This window comes from Astatotilapia calliptera, chromosome 13 (genome assembly GCF_964374335.1).
Source record: "Astatotilapia calliptera chromosome 13, fAstCal68.1, whole genome shotgun sequence".
Lineage (NCBI taxonomy): Eukaryota > Metazoa > Chordata > Actinopteri > Cichliformes > Cichlidae > Astatotilapia > Astatotilapia calliptera.
Genome location: NC_137434.1, coordinates 17,534,770 through 17,555,098, shown reverse-complemented (window position 1 = coordinate 17,555,098; position 20,329 = coordinate 17,534,770). Strand labels below are relative to the sequence as shown.

Genomic DNA, 20,329 nt, shown 5'->3' with positions numbered 1-20,329 from the left:
GCCTTCAGACACTGCGCAGGTGTTTTCGTTCAACGTCGACCTGTTTGTAAATTTATGCATGGCGAGGGATCCCCTGCTGTCTGCTTACTGGATTTGAGGCTATCACTTGCACTTTCCTTTTCAATTTTTTGTGCATATATTTGCATATTGTTATATTTGTTCAACCTGTGTTGTTCCTGCTTTGTTTGAGTTTGTTGATGGGCCTTTTTTCACATTTCACATTAATTCCACATTTAAGTGGAATTTGGAATACATATATTGAGAATCCAGATTTAGACTCTGTTATCAGGACTGTTCTGTCAGGGAACATTTTTCGTAAACCACGAAAACAGACAGCTGACATCATTTAAACTCTTAAGTAAGTAACTAAAGCTTGCAAATGAGAAGAAAACCCTTAAGTTAGCAGGACTGTTTAAATATTTTAAATGAATTTGAGATGAACCCCATTTTCTTATCTTTATTTTTTGCACAATTTGAATATATTATGTCAATTTGTGAATCATAATGTCTTATATATGTTTTTTCCTCTTAGTTTTTGTATAAACTCTCAACCTTTAGTACACATGTATCGTGGATAATGGATAATATTGTTAGCACTGATGTTCACAAATAAAGTTCTAGCTTGGTGGTTATTACTAGTAATGAAGTTCAATGGGAGAATTATTTTTTCTGTTGAAGCTAATATTTCCAATCGCCTATAAAGGCATCATTGGCTAAGTACGCATGCGCGGTGCCCTCGGTGACTGACAACGCAGCGCGAGAGCCCTGCGCAGACTCTTCCGACGCCATCCTTCACTCAAATCCAGCGTGAAACAGAAAGCCAAACGACAACATGAGCTTCTCGGTAGAAGAGAGGGGAAACCCGAACTCCCTGAGCTACCGCTTGTTTTTCAGTAAGTAGGAAATAAGCACAAGTAATAACGTTTCGTCTTTATTCTCTACTTTTAGGACTTTCTTCAAATGCCACCGGCTAGTCGCAACCTCCCACGTGTCACTTATTCATTTGTTTTGCACGTTCCCTTCAGTCATATCAGTGAAGTGTGTGTATTTACATATATCCTTGCAGAAGGAATTAATAGAATGTTTTAAAACCGATAGTAAATCTCCTCTCGAGTCCAATAACCTGGCCTAACCGGTCCTTTAGGTTTTGCCCTGTGAAATAATGATGGATCTGACATGAAGTGGCTATACCTGATCGGCGACCTACCTGTTTGTACATGGGAGAAGGAAGTTGCTTTTGGCTAACTTTCGCACGATGCTAAATTACCTGCAGGCATCATAAATCCTTGGAGATGGTGGGACTACGCCCTCATTGATTTATTACAACCCCCGCTCTTATTTATTGTGGGTCAAAGTGTATTTAGTAATTTCAGCAAGGGCTTTGACTGTCATCACATCATAATCTAGTGTTGTTGTTGTCTCACAGTTTACAGTTTTTATGGCTAGATTACTGCAGGTTTTTCATTAAAGCACGTTCATACCAGCTGCAGTAAAGAAGTAAGGGGCAAAATAAGTTCCGGTTAAGTATGCACGGCAGAGTGCAGCCTTTGCAAGCAGGGGCCTCCGAGCACGATATGAATGACTTCATTCAGCTGAATGCTGTCATTGAGCAGTTTGTATTTGCCTGCCGTATTCATACAATGTTTAATCTTTGTTGCAGAAAATGCTGAAGGGAAGTACATCTCACCATTTCATGACATACCTATGTATGCTGACGAAGGCCAGGTAAGCCACCTTTACCCTGTTGCGTATGTAAATATGCGTGCATTTATAAGATCAGCCCTCAAGATAAATTTCCCCTGCAGCACAGGCAGTGATGTTCAGCTGCTTTTTTTTTTCTGTAGTAGTGAGCCAATAATCGATTTGCAAGGCAGTGGCCTTTACTCCATGTTCTCAGTGCTGTGTCAATACCTTTTGTGATTACTGTAGATTATTTATCTTATCTGCCAGCAGCAGTTAATTGAAGCAATACCTGAGCATGAGCTTGAATGGATGATAAAAAGTTTAGAATTGTCTCGCTTAAGTAGAGCTGGGCGATATGAGATTTTTTTCATATCACGATATGTTTTTTTCATTTCAGTCGATAACGATATCTAACACGATATAAGCCAAATAACTATATTTGTAAGATTTAAATGTGCCGTTGCTCACAAGTAAAATGTGAAATAATCAGCAGCTTGTTTTTATTTAAATATTTATTTCCCATAATAAGTTCAACAGGGTAGATGTACTTAAGGAACATGAGACTTTTTCAGATAAATAAAGGCAAATATTGCAAACTACACAAAAGGCAGCCGCTAAAGCGTTTAAGTTTCAAAATAGAACAAACGAAGCAGACTACTAAATTGTCAAATCCACTTAGAAACAAAATATTAATTCTAAAAATAAATCTTAGTTTGTTTTACTTTTGTCAATATCAAATAAACTGAGAACTAAAAGGAAATTCTCAATCTCTCCTTGTTGTATAGCTTAGCTTTTCAAACAGTTTTTAACAGTTACTTTAGTCTGACAAAAGCCGAATGACGAATTAGCGCTTCCATTCAGAGACTGAGGCTACGTACACGTACACGTGTGGAAAATCTCAGTTTTTGAAAACTGAGATTTTCCGTTTTCGTTTTAAAAAATAATCCCGTCCACACATAAAGGCAGAAATGAAGGAAAACGCTGCTATGAACATGCCAAAGCAGCAGGTGGCGCTAGATTCCTAACCGTGCAGAAATGTTGGCCAATCAGAAGTCTAGAAGCCTCGGTGGGAAAAAGTAAACAAAGCTGGGGCATAGAAGCAGAACCGAGTCGTATGTGTGGAGGGACAGTAACTGTGTGTATATGTAAGCATTTAAACACTGCAGAGAGTAGAATTAACAGTATTGTAGAAATTCATTTCACTGAAACAATAACGTGGCGCACAGTGTGACGCATGCACCAGTTTATTGTATTTCCAGACTTGTTTTCGGCACAATTTACAGTGCACGCTACTCTATTTTTTGTCAGACTTGAAATAGCCGAAATACCTTCACACTACGGAACTTCTATGGCTCTTCCGTTCGACATTCTCTCTGGCATTGGAACCATCATCTGTTTTCTCTTCGGTCACGCTCGGTTGATTTTTCTAGTCGGCACACTCATTTCCTCCATTACGCGCTGGCTCCATTACCCGCTGGCTGCTTCCCAAACAAACACACGTGCGGCTTGGCACTTGTGCCGTACGTAACAAGTCACACGACGTGACGCTGCGGCTGTGATTGGTTCGGCTCTGCGCTACTTAATTTGGATTGGCTGACCTTTTTTTTTTTTTTTTTTTTTTTTTTTTAAAAAGAGGACAAGAGCGGCGAGGTCTATCGCGATAGCTTAATTTCTCTATCGAGTAAAAGTTATATCGCGATACATATCGTTATCGTTCTATCGCCCAGCTCTACGCTTAAGTATGAATGAAAAAAAAACAAACTTAAAATAACTTAAAGACAGTTCAATAGATTTCTTTCTCTCTGTTTTTCAGAACATCTTTCACATGGTTGTTGAAGTGCCAAGATGGACAAATGCAAAAATGGAGGTAAGACTGGTGCTGCGCAAAATGCATTCTTTCTGAAGGTGCAGTTGATTGACACAAGAAGGAAAACAAACAAAAAATATATATACTTTTGAGGTGTTTTCACTTACTGAGTGCAGCCCTGACATCGGTGTGTGTGAGAATGCAGATAAGATATTACGTGCTTTTTAGTCTAGTACAAAGTCTGTGCAATACCTGTTGGAACCAATAGAATAGTGCAGGTAATAGTCCAGCCGATATAATTTTTCCATTAGTAGACTCCTGTTCTTTGTGAGAAGGGGCAACTTCAGTTCTCCCTTGACAAGGACAGTGGGAGAAATGTTTTGTCACTCAAGTCTCGAGACTGAAGATTGCTCCATAGCGATATTTAGGGCTCATTACCAGTTATCACAATCATTTGATTGCAGTTCTTGTTACCAATGGTGGCACTATCAGTTATGAGGTGGTGATTACTTTTTCTCACAGGGCCATGTAGATTTGGATAGCTTTGTTCCCTTAATAGATGAAATCATTCAAAAACTGCATTTTATAATTACTCAGCTTATCGTTGTCTAATAATCACATTTATTTGATGATCTGAAAAATGGAGATGTGACAAATATGCAAAAGGAGAAAAGAAATCAGGAAAGAGGTTTTTTTTCACTGCATCACTTGTAGTTGTTAATTTTCTGTGCTAGTCATTTCAATACAGTAACTAGAAAAATTTGCATTTCCTGCGAAAATGCTGTGTGGATGCCTTAACTCTGAAGATGTCTGCTGAAAAAAGCTGAAAAAGTTGAAGAAAAAAAAAACGTTGCCCTGAGCAGGATTCGAACCTGGCCCTTCTGGTCTCAAGGCAGCTACTCATCTCACTGAGCCAAACTCATTCTCACAAAGAAGAGGTGGAGAGACTGACAATTCTGCTGAAATGAGCAGAAGCTGCTGAGAATTGTGCTGATAAGAGGTGAAAAGGCTAAAAATTTTGCAGAAAAGAGGTGAATCAGTAGAATTTCTGCTGAAAAGAGGTAAAGAAGCAAAAAGATGCGCTGAAAAGAGATGAATCAGCAGAATTTCTGCTCAAAATAGTTTTTTTTTTTTTTTCTTCTGAAAACGGCTGAGATTTGTGCTAATAAGAGGTGAAAAGGCTGAAAATTTTGCAGAAGAGGTGAATCAGCAGAAGTTCTGCTGAAAAGAGGTTTTTGCTGAAAAAGCTGAAATTTGTGTTGAAAAGAGTTAAATAAGTTGAATTGGTAACTGAAAGAAATGTTGCCATAAGCGGGATTTGAACCCAGGCCTCCCAGTCTGAGAACGGATGCTCATCTCACTGAGCTAAAACACAGGTCAACCCGGCAAGGAAAATCAGTGAGGCCACTGATAATATGGCAGAAATGGGCAAAAAAAATTCAATATCTCAAAAAGTATAGAAGTTATGAGCACCAAAAGTCATAGCTGGAAAGAGCAGAATTCTTTAAGATTTGAACGGTGAAAATGGCACAAAAACTGCGGGAGTAGTTAAGCGCCGAAAAACGTATGGAAGCAACTTGAAGATGAAGAAAAGATAAAGAATAAAGAGAAACAGGAACTCAATGAGCTGCTTCATAATATGAGACTGCAACAGTATCTGTGATGTAGTCTGTGACAGTGCTGTAAATGTTTGTGCGCTCACTCCACTGTGACAGTGTGAAGTCATTGTTGCTGCACTGTTATATTTTTCCACTTGCCAAATGTTTGAGTGTTACGATCGCTGTAATTTCTGCCGTTAAAACGTTTTTCCCTTGGGCTAGAGATGTGAGCGCATCTCTAATGAGCTCCACCGCGGACATTATCTGTGCACCAGTTAATCTGTAGCATTTCATTAACTTGCTGTCATTCAACATTTACAGAATATTTCCCCTACATCTTTATTTGCCAGCTGCTTTCTTCTGTTCCCTGCAGAAGAATCTCCTAAGCCTCTTGAAAGTCGCCCTCATTACTCCAGATTTTCACCACAGGAACTCTGGTTGCAAACATCTTTACCAGAATCTTGTCTTAGGGAAAATTTAATCTTAAATGCTGAGTGTTGTCATCATTAGTTACTTTTTGCACTGTGATGAACTCTCTGAATTCTGCATCAGATCTTGGAAGATTTGGTTTGAGCTTATTCCACAGTGTATTTACTGTGGCTAATGCATTGTTTCCCAATTTTGATAGTTGTATGAAGAATTATTGTTTCTAGCTGTGCATGTAACATTAAGTTACAAGTGCATGCCATTTACCAGGAATGAACTTAATATTAACTGCATTAAAAAATTTCTTTCAGATTGCTACAAAAGACCTCTTGAATCCAATAAAGCAGGACGTTAAGAAGGGCAAGCTGCGCTATGTTGCCAATGTTTTCCCACATAAAGGCTACATATGGAACTACGGAGCCATTCCTCAGGTCAGTATTTTGTTCAAAAGAGCTGAAGTATCCACATTAGTAGATTGCTTGAACAGTGAGTGATTTAACTTCCTGCTTTCATGTCTTAGACGTGGGAAGATCCGGCACATAAAGATGGAGACACTGGCTGCTGCGGTGACAATGATCCCATAGATGTCTGTGAGATCGGCAGTAAGGTGCAGTGCACGCTGATGATTTTGTGATTGTGTTTCATTTCATAAATGAATAATACTGCCAATTATGTGATTTCTTCTTTGTTACTGAAAATTAACCACGAGCTGGAATGTCCTGTGTAGGTGTGCTCCCGTGGTGAAGTAATCAAAGTGAAAGTCCTTGGCATCCTGGCCATGATCGACGAGGGTGAAACAGATTGGAAAGTGATTGCAATCAATGTTGATGACCCCGAGGCCAGCGAGTTTAACAGTAAGTGCCTCAGATTTCTCAGTTTTCGTTTTTCTGCATTAGCGTCATGAACTTATGACGACGATGTTGTCCATCATTAGACATCGGTGATGTCCGGCGCCTGAAACCTGGCTACCTGGAGGCCACAGTCGAATGGTTCAGGAGGTACAAAGTACCAGATGGGAAACCAGAAAACCAGTTTGCTTTCAATGAGGAGTTCAAAGACAAGGTCTCCACCTAACATCTCATTTAGCCAACCAGTCATTTTTTAAACACTTTGTCAGCATTTCCTTCTTTGTCAAACTCAGCATTCAGTTATAAAACAGTTCAAGGAACTGTCAAATTAGTTCCTGCATGTTCAGTTATAAAAGCTTTGATTACTTTATAATTACTATTAAAAGTCCTACACTCATATGTAGTTGCTGTTTTATGTTTCAGGACTTTGCCATTGAAGTAATCAAGAGCACTCACAACTTTTGGAAAGCCCTCATTTCCCAAAAGGCTAGCGCTGGTGAACTGAACTGGTAAACTCTGACTTTTATCAGCTGCTTTTAGAAGAAATGCAAACTTGCAGCCAATAATTTCTTGAATAGAAGTAGTCATACTTACTATAAATCTCTATATTATCAAACAAAACAGCAAAAACACATGTGTGTCAGCTGGCGACAGCCCTTTCTGCTGCTCTGCAGATGAGGCTACTGCTGCTGTTGGTGAGGTAAGACTTCTATCCCTGCCAGATTTTGCAATATAACATCAGAAATTTCAAATTTGGGTCTCTTTGATGGATGTTTCTTTCTTTCTATTTTTTTTTCTTTCTAAAGACATGCCCGTGTGGAAAGGAAGACCCTGTCCCCTCGTCAGGTAACATTTCATATAATTGTTATGATTCTGAGGTTGAGTGTTCAGATGTGAGATTTACACGGTTGTTTTCATTCGCAGTTGATAAATGGTTCTACTATGAGAGGAAGTAAAAGAGGACCTTCTTCAAGTGGACCAGGAGGAAAGTTCATCTCTCACAGGAATATTTGAAGACCTACTTGGATTAGGAACCAATGGGATGATGGGTGGTGGGGTCTGGGTTTACCCATCTCCTTGTAGATGGAGAAGAATAGCGATACTATTGATTAATAGTAATGATACTGTAGAGAAAGAGAGCACTTATGTCATGACCAATGATTTTTCGCTTATTTAAAAAAAAAAAAAAGTAATCTCTTTGCAGATGTGCTGTAATGAACAAAGTGCAGGCACTGTGCCTAGTAGATGCGCGTGTCCTGTCTGAGACCGAACTGCTTTAATAAAGCTTCTGAACGTGAACGTGTGAGTTTGAGTGGAGTCATTAGTATTTAGTTTAGACCAGTGGTTCTCAAACTGTAGGGTGTTATAGTCACCTGATGATCATGGAAAGATTGAGCTGACACAATCAGTTTTTTAAAATTTTCATTTATTTATTTTTTAAGAGTACTGCTTTTCTTTTTCTTTTTTCTTTAAAAAAAAAAAAAAATTGGGATCTGGCTTCTGAAGCGATGTAACAGAAAAGATTGAGAACGACTGGTTTAGAACATGGGCTTTATTGTTATTTATGTTTATATGCAATAACTGGGCATGCCACCACATCACATAGGTGCTCTATTGGATTGAAATCGGTTGATGGTGGAGTTAACTCGTTAACTCATTTTCGTGTTTAAGATTATTTGAACTTCGTGATGTGGTGGGTTATCCCGTTGGAAGCATCAGAAGATGGCAGCTTCCAACAGGGTACACCGTGGTCATTAAAGGATGGATGTGGTCAGCTACAATATTCAGGTAGGCTGTGGTGTTTAAATGATGCTCAATTGGCATGAAATAGCTGCACCCTTTTTTTTTTTTTTTTTTTTTTTTTAACATCACAGCCAAAAGCCTGATGCTTTGACACCAGGGAGAACAGATCCATGCTTTCATATTTATGCCAAATTGTAACCCTAAAATCCAAATGTTGCAGCAGAAATTGAGGCAGAAAGCAAAGTAAAAGCCCAAACAAAAGTCTTCGGCCCCCTTGAACTTTCCACATTTTGTCACATTGCAGCCGCAAACATGAATCAATTTTGTTGGAATTCCACGTGAAAGACCAATACAAAGTGCTGTGCACATGAGAAGTGGAACAAAAATCATACATGATTCAAAACATTTTTTACAAATAAATAACTGCAAAGTGGAGTGTGCGTAATTATTCAGCCCCCTTTGGTCTCAGTGCAGTCAGTTGCCCATAGACATTGTCTGATGAGTGCTAATGACTAAGTAGAGTGCACCTATGTGTAATCTAATGTTAGTACAAATACAGCTGCTCTGTGACGGCCTCAGGTTGTCTAAGAGAATACTGGGAGCAGCAACACCATGAAGTCCAAAGAACACACCAGACAGGTCAGAGATAAAGTTATTGAGAAATTTAAAGCAGGCTTAGGCTACAAAAAGATTTCCTGAGCCTTAAACATCCCACGGAGCACTGTTCAAGCGATCAGTCAGAAATGGAAGGAGTATGGCACAACTGTAAACCTACCAAGACAAGGCCGTCCACCTAAACTCACTGGCCGAACAAGGAGAGCGCTGATCAGAAATGCAGCCAAGAGGCCCATGGTGACTCTGGACGAGCTGCAGAGATCTACAGCTCAGGTGGGGGAAGAAAGAAGAAGCAAGAAGAAAGCCATTGTTAACAGAAAACCATAAGAAGTGTCGTTTGCAGTTTGCCACAAGTCATGTGGGGGACACAGCAAATGTGGAAGAAGCTGCTCTGGTCAGATGAGACCAAAATGCAAAACGCTATGTGTGGCGGAAAACTAACACTGCACATTACATTGAAAAACACCATCCCCACTGTCAAATATGGTGGTGGCAGCATCATGCTCTGGGGGTGCTTCTCTTCAGCAGGGACAAGGAAGCTGGTCAGAGTTGATGGGAAGATGGATGTAGCCAAATACAGGGCAATCTTGGAAGAAAACCTCTTGGAGTGTGCAAAAGACTTGAGACTGGGGCGGAGGTTCACCTTCCAGCAGGACAATGACCCTAAACACAAAGCCAGAGCAACAATGGAACGGTTTAAAACAAAACACATCCATGTGTTAGACTGGCCCAGTCAAAGTCCAGATCTAAATCCAATCGAGAATCTGTGGCAAGGTCTGAAAACTGCTGTTCACAAGCACTGTCCATCTAATCTAACTGAGCTGGAGCTGTTTTGCAAAGAAGAATGGGCAAGAATTTCAGTCTCTACACAGCAAAATCTCCAGTGTTAAATTAACACTAGAGAGTGTCTATATGGGTCCACTCCTCTGAGTGTTAAATACAACACTGTTGGGTGTTAAATTAACACTTTTGACAGTGTTATATGTTTAAAAGTAACCTAGTCAGTTTTGAAGATTAACAAAGACTAACACTGAGCAGTGCTGATTTTCTAACACTGGAAAATAACTCAAAATGTTAGAAATATTCCAGTGTTAGAAAATCAGCACTGCTCAGTGTTAGTCTTTGTTAATCTTCAAAACTGACTAGGTTACTTTTAAACATATAACACTGTCAAAAGTGTTAATTTAACACCCAACAGTGTTGTATTTAACACTCAGAGGAGTGGACCCATATAGACACTCTCTAGTGTTAATTTAACACTGGATGTGCAAAGCTGGTAGAGACATACCCTAAAAGACTGGCAGTTGTAATTGCAGCAAAAGGTGGTTGTACAAAGTATTTACTCAGGGGGCCGAATAATTACGCACACCACACTTTTCAGTTATTTATTTGTGAAAAATGTTTGGAATCACGTATAATTTTGGTTCCACTTCTCACGTGTACACCACTTTGTATTGGTCTTCCACGTGGAATTCCAATACAATTGATTCATATTTGTGGCTATAATGTGACAAAATGTGGAAAAGTCCAATTGGGCCGAATACTTTTGCAAGCCCCTGTACATGTACCGAACAAAATACCCAGTGAGTTAAAAAAAAAACAAAAAACAAAACTAAGTTGAATCAATATATTAGTTTTAAGGGAAATGACGTTTGCTGATACTTTGGAACTGGACTTATTTTGATTACTTTAATTTCTTTCATTTAAAAAAAATATTAGTGAGTTTAAAAAGTGTTATTTGGCAAGAAAAAGTTTGAGAACTAGTTCAGAACAGACTAAACTCTCATGGTTGTAATGCTGCCACCTAGTGATCACAGCCCTCATCGCCTTCACTTTTTGCTTTAACTACTATATTCTCTGAGAACCGAGGAAAAATGAATCTTCCCATTGAACTTTTTTGTAATTTTCCTTCCTCTTTAGCGTTAAAAGAGGCCACTCAAACACATGAGATATTAATGGAAAGCCCTCTATTTAGTACATCGGGACTTAGTAGGGTAGCTCAAATAAGTAAAAAGATATTGATCAAAAACAAATGTCCATTACAGAGGACATAAAATAATAAGCTGGTTCTATATATTAAATTTAGATCCCGAGGCCCAGTTTTTGTAGCCCAAAGTTATACTAAGAGGCGATTGTGTCTCCTTTATTTTTCTGTTCCTAGTATGAAAACTGTATAATGTCTGGGTAATTTAATTTTTTTTAAATAGAAATAATTATTAAAATGTAATTACGTTGATACTATGTATGTCGGAAAGTTACACCGAAAATGTAGAAAGATAGTGGCATGACCAGTATCCCCCCCCCCAAACTAAAAGTAAACTACAGTCAGTAGTGTTAAAAAGCAAATTAAGTTCTAAGTTCTTAAAACACATTTTAAATTAATGTTTTCAGGACCGTTTGAAGTGTACTTTAAAATTTTTTTTTTAAATTGTTATTAAAAAACTAACAAACAAAAAACCCAGCATGCGCACTTCTTACCTTGGTGTGTTGGTAGCCATCCCGGTGACGTACTTCCGGTTAACTGTCAAAGTTGGAGGCTTTGAGAAGGAAAAAAAACCCAACAACGGACGAGTTCAGTTCACTAACACTGCTGACCAAGGTAACGCTGCAAATGATGTATTAAGTTGGCTTTGTTGGGGTTTAAACTTTTCCATTCAAGACTGCTTGTTGAAACCATTTGCCGACATCATAAAGTTCGAGGACTGGACACTGTGGATCCCTCCGCGCGCTCGTGTTTATTAAATTTACCGTTGTTTATTAAAGCTGACGTCGGTACCGCGGAGCTGCACGTGATAAGCTAGACAGTAGTAGTGATTTCACTAGAACGAGCGTTTATAAAGAGTAGTGAGCTAGTGGTGATTTCTGCTTTTAGCCGTGTTTACTTGTTTTGGAGTGCTGATTTGGTCATTTCATCACTAAAACGGCAAACCAAAGTTTGTGAACAGTGCCTACAGTGCCACAGCTGTAAATCCACAGATGAAGCAGTTAAGTGCCACGCTGACATTTAAGTGACCCTGTGAAAACATTGTATAATAAAGGCATTAACAATTGGGTAATTTCTCAGAGCCCACAGGCCTCACTATTCACTTTAAGTTCACCCAGTGACAGGTGTTTGTGTGTCATTGAGCGAAGGCAGGGGGAGACTACCAAGATCAAGTGTCGTTGTCGCAACCCTCACAAAAATAGTCAGGGGACGATCACTGTGAGCGAGCGAGACAGCTCCCAGATCAAACCAGCGTCTGAAAAATCACTGAAGGCTGTTTGTTGCCTTGCTTAGCTCCTTTCCTTTCAAGCTTTAAAACTTGTGTGATTACACGGAGCTTACACATACCAGCAGAGTAATCCACGCAGGGTCAAGAATAATGATTAACAATGCGCTTTAGTGCTAGATGACAGCTTTTTGCAGTAGTTTAAAAAAAGGGTTCTTTTTTTTCATTTACAGACTTTATGACTGGTATCTTATGTACATCACTGTCCTTCATGTGTCATAATTAACTTCAGCTTTCTGTCTTTCAGGAAGCCATCAGAAATGTCTTTTCTATTTGATTGGATCTACAGGGGCTTCAGCAGTGTCTTGCAACTATTAGGTGTTGAAATAAATTTCCACATTTTCATCCATTATCATCCAACATTTGCCATTTATCTGAGGCTGAATTGTGGGTGTGGTAGGCTAAGTAGAGACCTCCCTCTCTCTTGCCTTTTCCGCCTGCTTTTCCAGAAAGGACTCTAAGGTGGCCTGAAGCCAGACAAGAAATGTAATCTCTTTAGCGTAACCTGGGTCTGCCCCTGGGTTTCCTGATAGAACATACCCTGAACACCTCACCTAGGACGCACCTGGGAGACATTCAGGTCAGATTTCTGAACCACCCCAAATGTCCTTTTTCAATATGGCGGTGTAGCAGCTCTACTCTGAGACACCTTTCGGAGGAAGCCAATTTCTGCCGAGTCTCGAGCTGAGTGTCGTCCCAGCTGCTTCACACTCATCTGCAAACCGCTTCAGAGTAAGGTGGAGGTCATGGCTCTATGTTCAGATGAGATCCTGAGACCACCAAACCCTCCACCCCTTGGCTAGATATCCCATAAAAATAAGTCCATAAAAATCATTAACATACCTGATAAGAAAGGGCAGCCCTAGTGGAGTCCAGTATCTGCATATAGCTGGCAATGGAAACCATCATACGAAGACCCTGTAACAACAAGGACCCAGTCCTCCTGTGCCCCCACCACAGGAAACCCAGAGAGAAGCAGCTAAATACCAAGTCTCAAGTCTCCAAGTCCAGTCTAAAGTCTATGTAAACTAGTTTGGTCCCACGCACGCACCCTCAAATATCCTTGAGAGGATATAAAGCACCGATATTGTTGTTTTACAAAATGGTAACTTGGAGGTAGTAACTAGACAGTTTGAAGTAAATTCGAGCCTGAATACTAACAAATATCCAGATTTTCACTTTGTTTTTGGCATTCGCTCTATTTCTATAAAACATATACCAGCCAGTTCTATTCTGGCTCCCAGTTCTCCTGCCCAAGACTTCTTTTAAACCCATCAATTTGACTTCTTTCTGCTATCAGGGTTGTACAAGAAGACTGGGAAGATGGTTTTTCTTGGACTAGACAATGCTGGAAAAACAACGCTCCTGCAGATGCTCAGGGATGACAGGCTGGGACAGCACATGCCGACGCTATACCCAAGTAGATTTTTACTTGTCACATCAGGAATTAGCCATGTGTGTCTTGCTTCACTGCTTATCCTAAAATCAAACCTCTCTTCCCCAGCATCCGAGGAGCTGACAATAGCTGGAATGACTTTTACGACATTTGACCTTGGAGGTCATACGCAAGGTGGGAGTAAAAAAAAAAGTGATTCTCAATCTTATTTTTGAGCTTTTTAAAATATTATTGATGTATTTGTTGAGGTGTTGCATAAAAATACTGAAAATATGTGTCTTTACAGCACGAAGGATCTGGAAGAACTACTTCCCAGCCATAAACGGTATCGTGTACATGGTGGATTGTGCTGACCATATGCGACTAGCAGAAGCAAAAGTTGAACTGGATGTGAGTTATTTGTACTGATGTCAACACAGACAGCTGCCCATAGCTGCCACTGATAGGAATGATCTGTATGATATGTCTGATATGACACTTCTTTTGTGTAGGCCATGTTAACAGATGAAACCATTGCAAACATCCCCATTCTAATCCTGGGCAATAAGATAGACCGTCCAGAGGCCATCAGTGAGGATGCACTCAGGGCAGTACTTGGTCTTCAGGGGCATACAACTGGAAAGGTTTGTACAAGAAATGTGGGATTAAATGATGATGTGACGTCTGGCAAGAGCATTAGAGTCATATGGTGTTGATATTTTCTAAACCATAAACTGTATTTAAAAGGTTAACGTAGCCTCTGGAAAAGTGAAACCTGTTCAAAGTACTTCAAATCTGCATTCTTTTTAATGGCCAGCAGGAGGCGACACCTCTGGTGGGGAAAAAGCAGTCAGATTGTATAGACATATATTAGAAAGTGCTGCTCACTTGATCTTTGACCTCACTAAATACTTTCCTGGTGTCTTTACAGTCTGAGTTCTCATTTCATAACTTACTGAATAGAACATGATGTTCTTTTGTAAAGTATGGTCCCTTTTGGAATAGAATAAAATACAAGATAAAGCTGGCTACGCTCTAGTAGCAGCTTAGTGTTTCACAGTCAAATCTAACTTTTGCTTGTTACATCCAGTTTAAAAAAAAAAAAAATAATAATCAAGATGTGGCAGCCAGAATGTCTAACTGAAGGCTTCAAAACAGCACTTAAAAGAAAATAAAAGGCGATGTCACAATGCCTATATCAATTTCTTACTGTTTGTACATGTTACTGTGTTGGAAAGACTAAAACAATCATAGCAACAGTACTTAGAGACAGTCTTCTTACTAGGCTTTTAAGACTTCAATAAATAGGACTGAGCTATTTGACATGGTGTGTTATCCTGCTGGAAGCTGCCGTCAGAAGCTGGGTATACTGTGGTCACAGTGGCTACCCACTTACTTTTCAGGAGCCAGATCGCAGATGGGTGGACTCAGCAGTCAGCCAGCCAACAATATAAAATCTGGTGATGACCTGCTGAGTCTCAGTGTATGCATTGAGTGGTGATCACATTATAAATATATAGATATTTGGATTACTGAGCAGTTCAGGGATACCTAACAAATTGGCTGGTTAGTGTATGTGCATTCTTTTTAGTTGTCTGTGCAACAAGCCCAAATCGACCCTAAGAAGAAAAGACTTAAGGAAACCGCTGCCCCACAACGATATTTTACTGCAGTTAAATTTTTTGTATAAATCTGAGACATCATTTCTGGTTCAAGACCTAAGCGTCGGTTTATTGATCCATGCTGACGAGTCAGGGAAAACCTTTTCTAATAGAGCTTAAAGCACGGTTAAAGTTTAAGATGTGCGTTGTATTTGTTCAGTGTTCATGGGCAAGGTTGCTGGATGGAGTTGTAGATTTAAAGCTGTTCTTTTTGATGTGTATTTTTGTTTCTTTTCAGGGCAAAGTGCCGCTGAAGGAGCTGAATTTGAGGCCAATGGAGGTGTTCATGTGCAGTGTGCTGAAGCGACAGGGATATGGAGACGGTTTTCGCTGGCTTGCCCAGTATATCGATTGATTGACATTTTTATAATAGCCTTAACCAGATTTGTTCCACACAAAACTACCTGCAGTAGAGAGATTTTATTAAATATGCTAGTACAAAATATGTTTTGTATTTAAAAGCCCAGCATTATTCATCTGTTTGAAGAATTCTGTATTTTATCTCAGTCGTACCGCAGCAAGTCAAAGATAAGTTATGAATCATTGGCCTGTATTATTCAGACTGAGTGTGGAGAAAAGCTCCATGCTGTGGTTCTTCTACCTTTACCTAAAGCCTGTAGGGAATTGTTTCTGCCGTGTAGGACATGCCATGGCTGTGAACTTGTTTCAGACCCGGGTGTATTTTTGGCTGCTGGTGTTGGCTTACAGTGAAGGTCAGTGTAGTTAACACTGTGTGCTTAGAGCAGCTCTTCTTTGATAGAGGATGAAACATTTTTGTTGGCACGTATGCACATTATTTATTCTGTTTTATTTTTTTTCTTTCAATTGATCGTTTTCAAAAACAACTTTTTTTTTTCTTCCTAGAAAGTGCTGCAAAAATGTGTTGCTGTAATTGTTAAACTCAACTTGCAAGCCTACCTCGGAGGATGCTGACAGTTCTTGTGATAGTATGTTTATTTTAAGGTTTACATTTAGGTTTACAAACACGGCCACTAACATTGTTACCACAAGTGCACTGACTGACTTTTTGCCTATACTAGATATTTACGCCAGCCAAACACACCGATAGGTGACTGCACTGAAAAGACTTGAGTACTTTGTGATTGGTTGCTGCTAACAGTACGCAGTGATTTATGAGAGTACTTGGGTGGTGATTAGCAAAAAAAGCTTATACAGTATTTTTGGATAAAATTATCTTAAAACATTATAAAATATTTTATAAGAGTGTATTTATATTTTGCAATAAATAACTGGCCTGTCTGTTACTTCGCATTCTTAATGCTTGATATATCTCATACAAAAAAGATGTCATGTTCTTGTTGGGTGTGTTGTGCAATATTTTAGCAAAATAAATATATTTGGTAACTCTTTAAACCTTGTTTAAGATATTTTAATTCATTTTTGGTTCATCCACCAAAGGAACATCCATCTATCTATTGATCCATTCACATTCACAACACTTATTAGTCCTCCTTGAACAGGAATGTCAAACTTATTGAGCTTTAGTGGGGTGGACCAGTGAAAGGCTCCTTTCTGTCAGTGTAAAGAACTAGACACGTAATACTGTATAATTATGGAAGGTTCCTGTGGTGGAACTTCAAGGTTTCTGTTAGTTAATTGTTTTTCTATTACTTTGGTAATAAAGAGGTCTTTATTATTGGGGACAGCTGTAAAACCTATAAAAATACAGTTAAAAATCTAAAATCCGAACCTTATGATATTGTGGAAGAATTTCTTAAATTTATGTATTATTCACATTATTTTATTGTATAATGCCTTTCTGCAACTAGATTTTAGCATGTCTCAGTGTCTCTCACACTCATACTCTGATGGTCGTCTGCCCCGTGATGATGGCTGCTCTCACCAAGCTTCATTCTGTCTGTTTTTATTAAATCCAGTTCTAGAGCATTAAGGGCTAACACAGACAGACGACCCATCACATTCACATCGGTCAACTTAGAATCACCAATGATCCTAAATGAAAACTTTTGGGCTGCAAAAGTACCTGAGGAGAAAAATGCCTCACCTTTCACCTTTGATTTCCAGGTAAAGACCCCCCCCCCCCCCCCCCCCCCCACACACACACACACACACACACAAAACAAACAAAAACAAAACAAATCAGGTCAGTCCGATTAAAAATGTCTTTATGTCTTTTCCAAGTGTGATAGAATAGAAAGGATATTTTAAGTGACCCAAAAAGGACTGTATTGATTACACAGTAGAACACAGAGTCATAAACGGGCAAAAAAGTTTTTTATTTATTTTATATAAAACTCCATATCAAATGCAGTTGACTTCAGCCTATATGCTGATAACAGCAAAGATATTATACATAAAAACCACACATAAAACATCGTAAAACGTAAATAAACTTCTAATCGGGATATAGGAACGCCCTCTAGTTTCCTTGTTTACCATTGGCTAGAAGGTGTTTGCTTTCAGACCAATCAGGTGCAGGAACGAAGCAGAACCAGGAAGTTACGAACAGGGCGAAGAAGTTAGAAGACACTGTGGGAAATATTTTCCATAAATAGTTTAAACTTAAGGTCACAGTGACTTATCTGAAGGTTCCTTCTCACTCCTGGCATGTACACATTTTTAATGAGCTGCTTTTTCGAGTGTTTTAAACGCCGTTAAAACATTTGTTGATTTGCTTTGCTAGAGCATGGAGTTAAAGGACGTGGAGAGGCGCTGCTGTGTTGTCAAGGTGTCAGAGGCGTCTTCGGCAAAGAAACCGGTGAGCTGCAGCGGAGTTGTTGTCCACCCTCGCACAGGAATCATCATATGCACCGGACTCCCGTTTTCACGTTTTATCATCGACGGAGACCCCCTCTACTGGGACCACGACTTCTTGCCACCTCGCAGCTTCAGTGCCAAACTTCAAATCTGCGTCACCTTTCCAACTGACACCAAGCAGAGCGCACGGAGAGCAACAATCACACCCACTAGAAGCAAAACAGCAGCAGGGCAGAGGGAGGCTGCAGCCGAGCTGCTGATGCTGGTGAACTGCGTGGAGTTTAAACACGCTTTCCAGGCAGTTTTCCAGGAGGCCGACCAGTGGCGTTTCCATTGTGATGAGGATGAGGAGCTGCTCAGAGATTTCCACTTCCTCAGCTGGTTTGCTGTACTCAGGGTAGGTGTGGTGCTAGACAGCAGCCAGGATTCAGGCACCATCCCCTGGCAGAGCAGTGCGCCTCTCCAGAAGGGCTGCCCTGTTGTTGCCTGCGGCTCACCTTTTGGCTCCCTCTGCTTGGATCTCTTCATCAGCACCCTCAGCAGAGGCATCATCAGTAACCTTGCTGGAGAAGATAACGCTGTCATCCTCACAGACGCCCGCTGCCTGCCAGGCACAGAAGGTGGAGGGTTGTTTGTGGTGAAAGGTGCAGGCAGCGTGCATCTCATCGGGCTGATTGTGTCTCCATTTGGCTGGAAGGCCAATGAGTGGATTGGCCTCACTCTGGTCTGCTCTGCCCAGTTGGTCTTCAGGAATCTCATCAGCTGCCTGAGTGTCCAGGATCCCCTCAGAAATGTTTGGCTTCATCCAGGAGAGTCGGACATCCAGATGTCCACCGCTGCTCACGAGTCAAAAGCTGTTAAATACCCCACTGTTTGCTTTGTGGACAGCGGGCAGTTCTGGGGTTCAGGGGTTGTTGTCGGCTCTCGACTGGTTGTGTCGTGCAGGCATGTTGTCAACAGGAAGTCTAAAGTCCGCTTGAAGTTCCACCATAGGGACAGGTGATGGCACATTTACTATCTTAAACCCCCTCCTAATTGAAGCAGAAATTAATTCAAACCTTATTAAACACTAAAATGTGTTAATCCGCTAATCTTAGTCTTCTTTTCAAACCTAACACAGTTTTGGGTAGAAAAAAAAAACAAGCATAAACAAGTACTAGGAACTTGCCTGCAGATTGACCTGGTTTGGATGAGAGAAAATCAAAAATATATTCAAACTTGTGCATCAAATTCTTGATTTTTAACGCCATTAAAGATGTATTCGGTACTATTATTCCAGCCTGGAAAAAAATGAGTGCAATTTATAGGCAGTAATAAACTTCTGAATGTATGGACAGTCCTATAAGCTGACATGGACTTGCTGCATCAAAGACAAAGCTTTCTGTATGGATCTACACCATATGGGATTATGGTCTTTTCCTGTTTATTTAGCAACTTCACCACATTTTGGAAGTATGTTTTGTGATCACAGAATGTGTAAGACTAATAATCCTCACTTTTTTGGCGATTTTCTTTTCTCAGAGTCCATGATTCAGTGGGTGATGTCCTTTTTTCCACTAAAGCATCTTCACCCTATGACCTCGCTTTGGTGCAGCTCAGAGATGCTGTCCCAGAAGCTGTGGTCTCACGGATGTGTCAGAGTTTCATTCCAGGTTTGATTTCAGTCTTGTGCAGCAGAAACAGTAGAATTATTGTTATTTTATTATAAGCAGTTCCAGAAGAGAGTTCCTGCTTCTTTACGCTTAAAAACCGTTATGGCCTTTTCTAACTTCAGGTGAATCTGTAGTTGTCGTCGGATACGGTGGGCTGGGTCGGAGCTGCGGTCCGTCCCTGACCTGCGGCGTCCTATCCAAAGCCATTAGCTGGAATTGCCAGCCTGTCATGCTCCAGACCACATGTGCAGTACAAGCGGGAACCAGCGGGGGTGCTGTGGTGCAGAGATGCTCAGGAGAGCTGCTGGGTAAGGAGGTCCTGCAGGAAGAAAGCCATGTGCACCTTTTGAACAGAGGGGGGCACATGATAACCACAGAAAACGTCTCTGTGCAGGGAAAAGTCAGCTGTGCTTATATCAGTGGTTCAGTCAGCACTGCTGTGGCTTTGAATTCACAAAAAAATGTTTCTTTGTTGTGTTGCAGGGATCGTTTCCAGCAACACGCGAGACATGGCCACTAAAGTGACTTACCCACATCTGAACTTCAGCGTCCCAGTGACTGTTTTCCAGAGATTGTTGCAGCACTTTGAGCAGACAAAGGATGTTAATGTATTCAGGGAGCTGGACAGTACAGAAAAAGAAATCAGGAGGGTGTGGAGACTACAAGGTGCTCAGAGCAAACTGTAACCGAGGACCCCTGCACTACACTGACACGTGGTACAGATGACAAATCAGAATTAATTAGATGAGACATTTGCAACTGAAGGAATAATTACTGCTTAATTGTCATCTCAGAGTCATGTGGTTAACCAGAAAATCTTTATAAGGGTACTAATGTTTACAGGCACTTTAAGTACATTTATACCTGTTTAATTGCACAATAATTACATTAAATTAATTTTTTTTTCAGCTAA

The 20,329-nt window shown here is 40.2% G+C and overlaps 2 protein-coding genes across 5 annotated transcripts; both read left to right on the top strand.

Annotated features, from left to right (window-relative positions):
* The first annotated feature begins 713 nt into the window (after positions 1–713).
* On the top strand, positions 714–7,661 carry ppa1b (inorganic pyrophosphatase 1b). Its single transcript, XM_026190958.2, has 11 exons — positions 714–893; positions 1,661–1,725; positions 3,497–3,550; positions 5,826–5,945; positions 6,035–6,121; positions 6,242–6,368; positions 6,449–6,576; positions 6,786–6,871; positions 6,987–7,062; positions 7,169–7,208; positions 7,287–7,661. The coding sequence occupies exons 1-11, from the start codon at positions 833–835 to the stop codon at positions 7,316–7,318; spliced, it is 876 nt and encodes a 291-aa protein (XP_026046743.1). The 5' UTR covers positions 714–832; the 3' UTR covers positions 7,319–7,661.
* A 3,618-nt stretch (positions 7,662–11,279) lies between these two features.
* Positions 11,280–20,329, top strand: tysnd1 (trypsin like peroxisomal matrix peptidase 1). 4 transcript variants are annotated; one of them, XM_080287760.1, is made up of 11 exons: positions 11,280–11,319; positions 12,237–12,307; positions 13,290–13,409; positions 13,494–13,559; positions 13,672–13,775; positions 13,877–14,008; positions 16,924–17,071; positions 17,691–18,763; positions 19,286–19,416; positions 19,539–19,724; positions 19,900–20,329. In XM_080287760.1, the coding sequence occupies exons 6-11, from the start codon at positions 13,962–13,964 to the stop codon at positions 20,100–20,102; spliced, it is 1,788 nt and encodes a 595-aa protein (XP_080143886.1). In that variant the 5' UTR covers positions 11,280–11,319; positions 12,237–12,307; positions 13,290–13,409; positions 13,494–13,559; positions 13,672–13,775; positions 13,877–13,961; the 3' UTR covers positions 20,103–20,329. The 4 variants fall into 4 exon arrangements, with proteins under 4 accessions (XP_080143886.1, XP_026045854.1, XP_026045855.1 ...); XM_026190069.2 differs by lacking the exons at positions 11,280–11,319; positions 12,237–12,307; positions 13,290–13,409; ... (2 more) ...; positions 13,877–14,008; positions 16,924–17,071 and adding an exon at positions 17,459–17,595; XM_026190070.2 differs by lacking the exons at positions 11,280–11,319; positions 12,237–12,307; positions 13,290–13,409; ... (2 more) ...; positions 13,877–14,008; positions 16,924–17,071 and adding an exon at positions 17,461–17,574.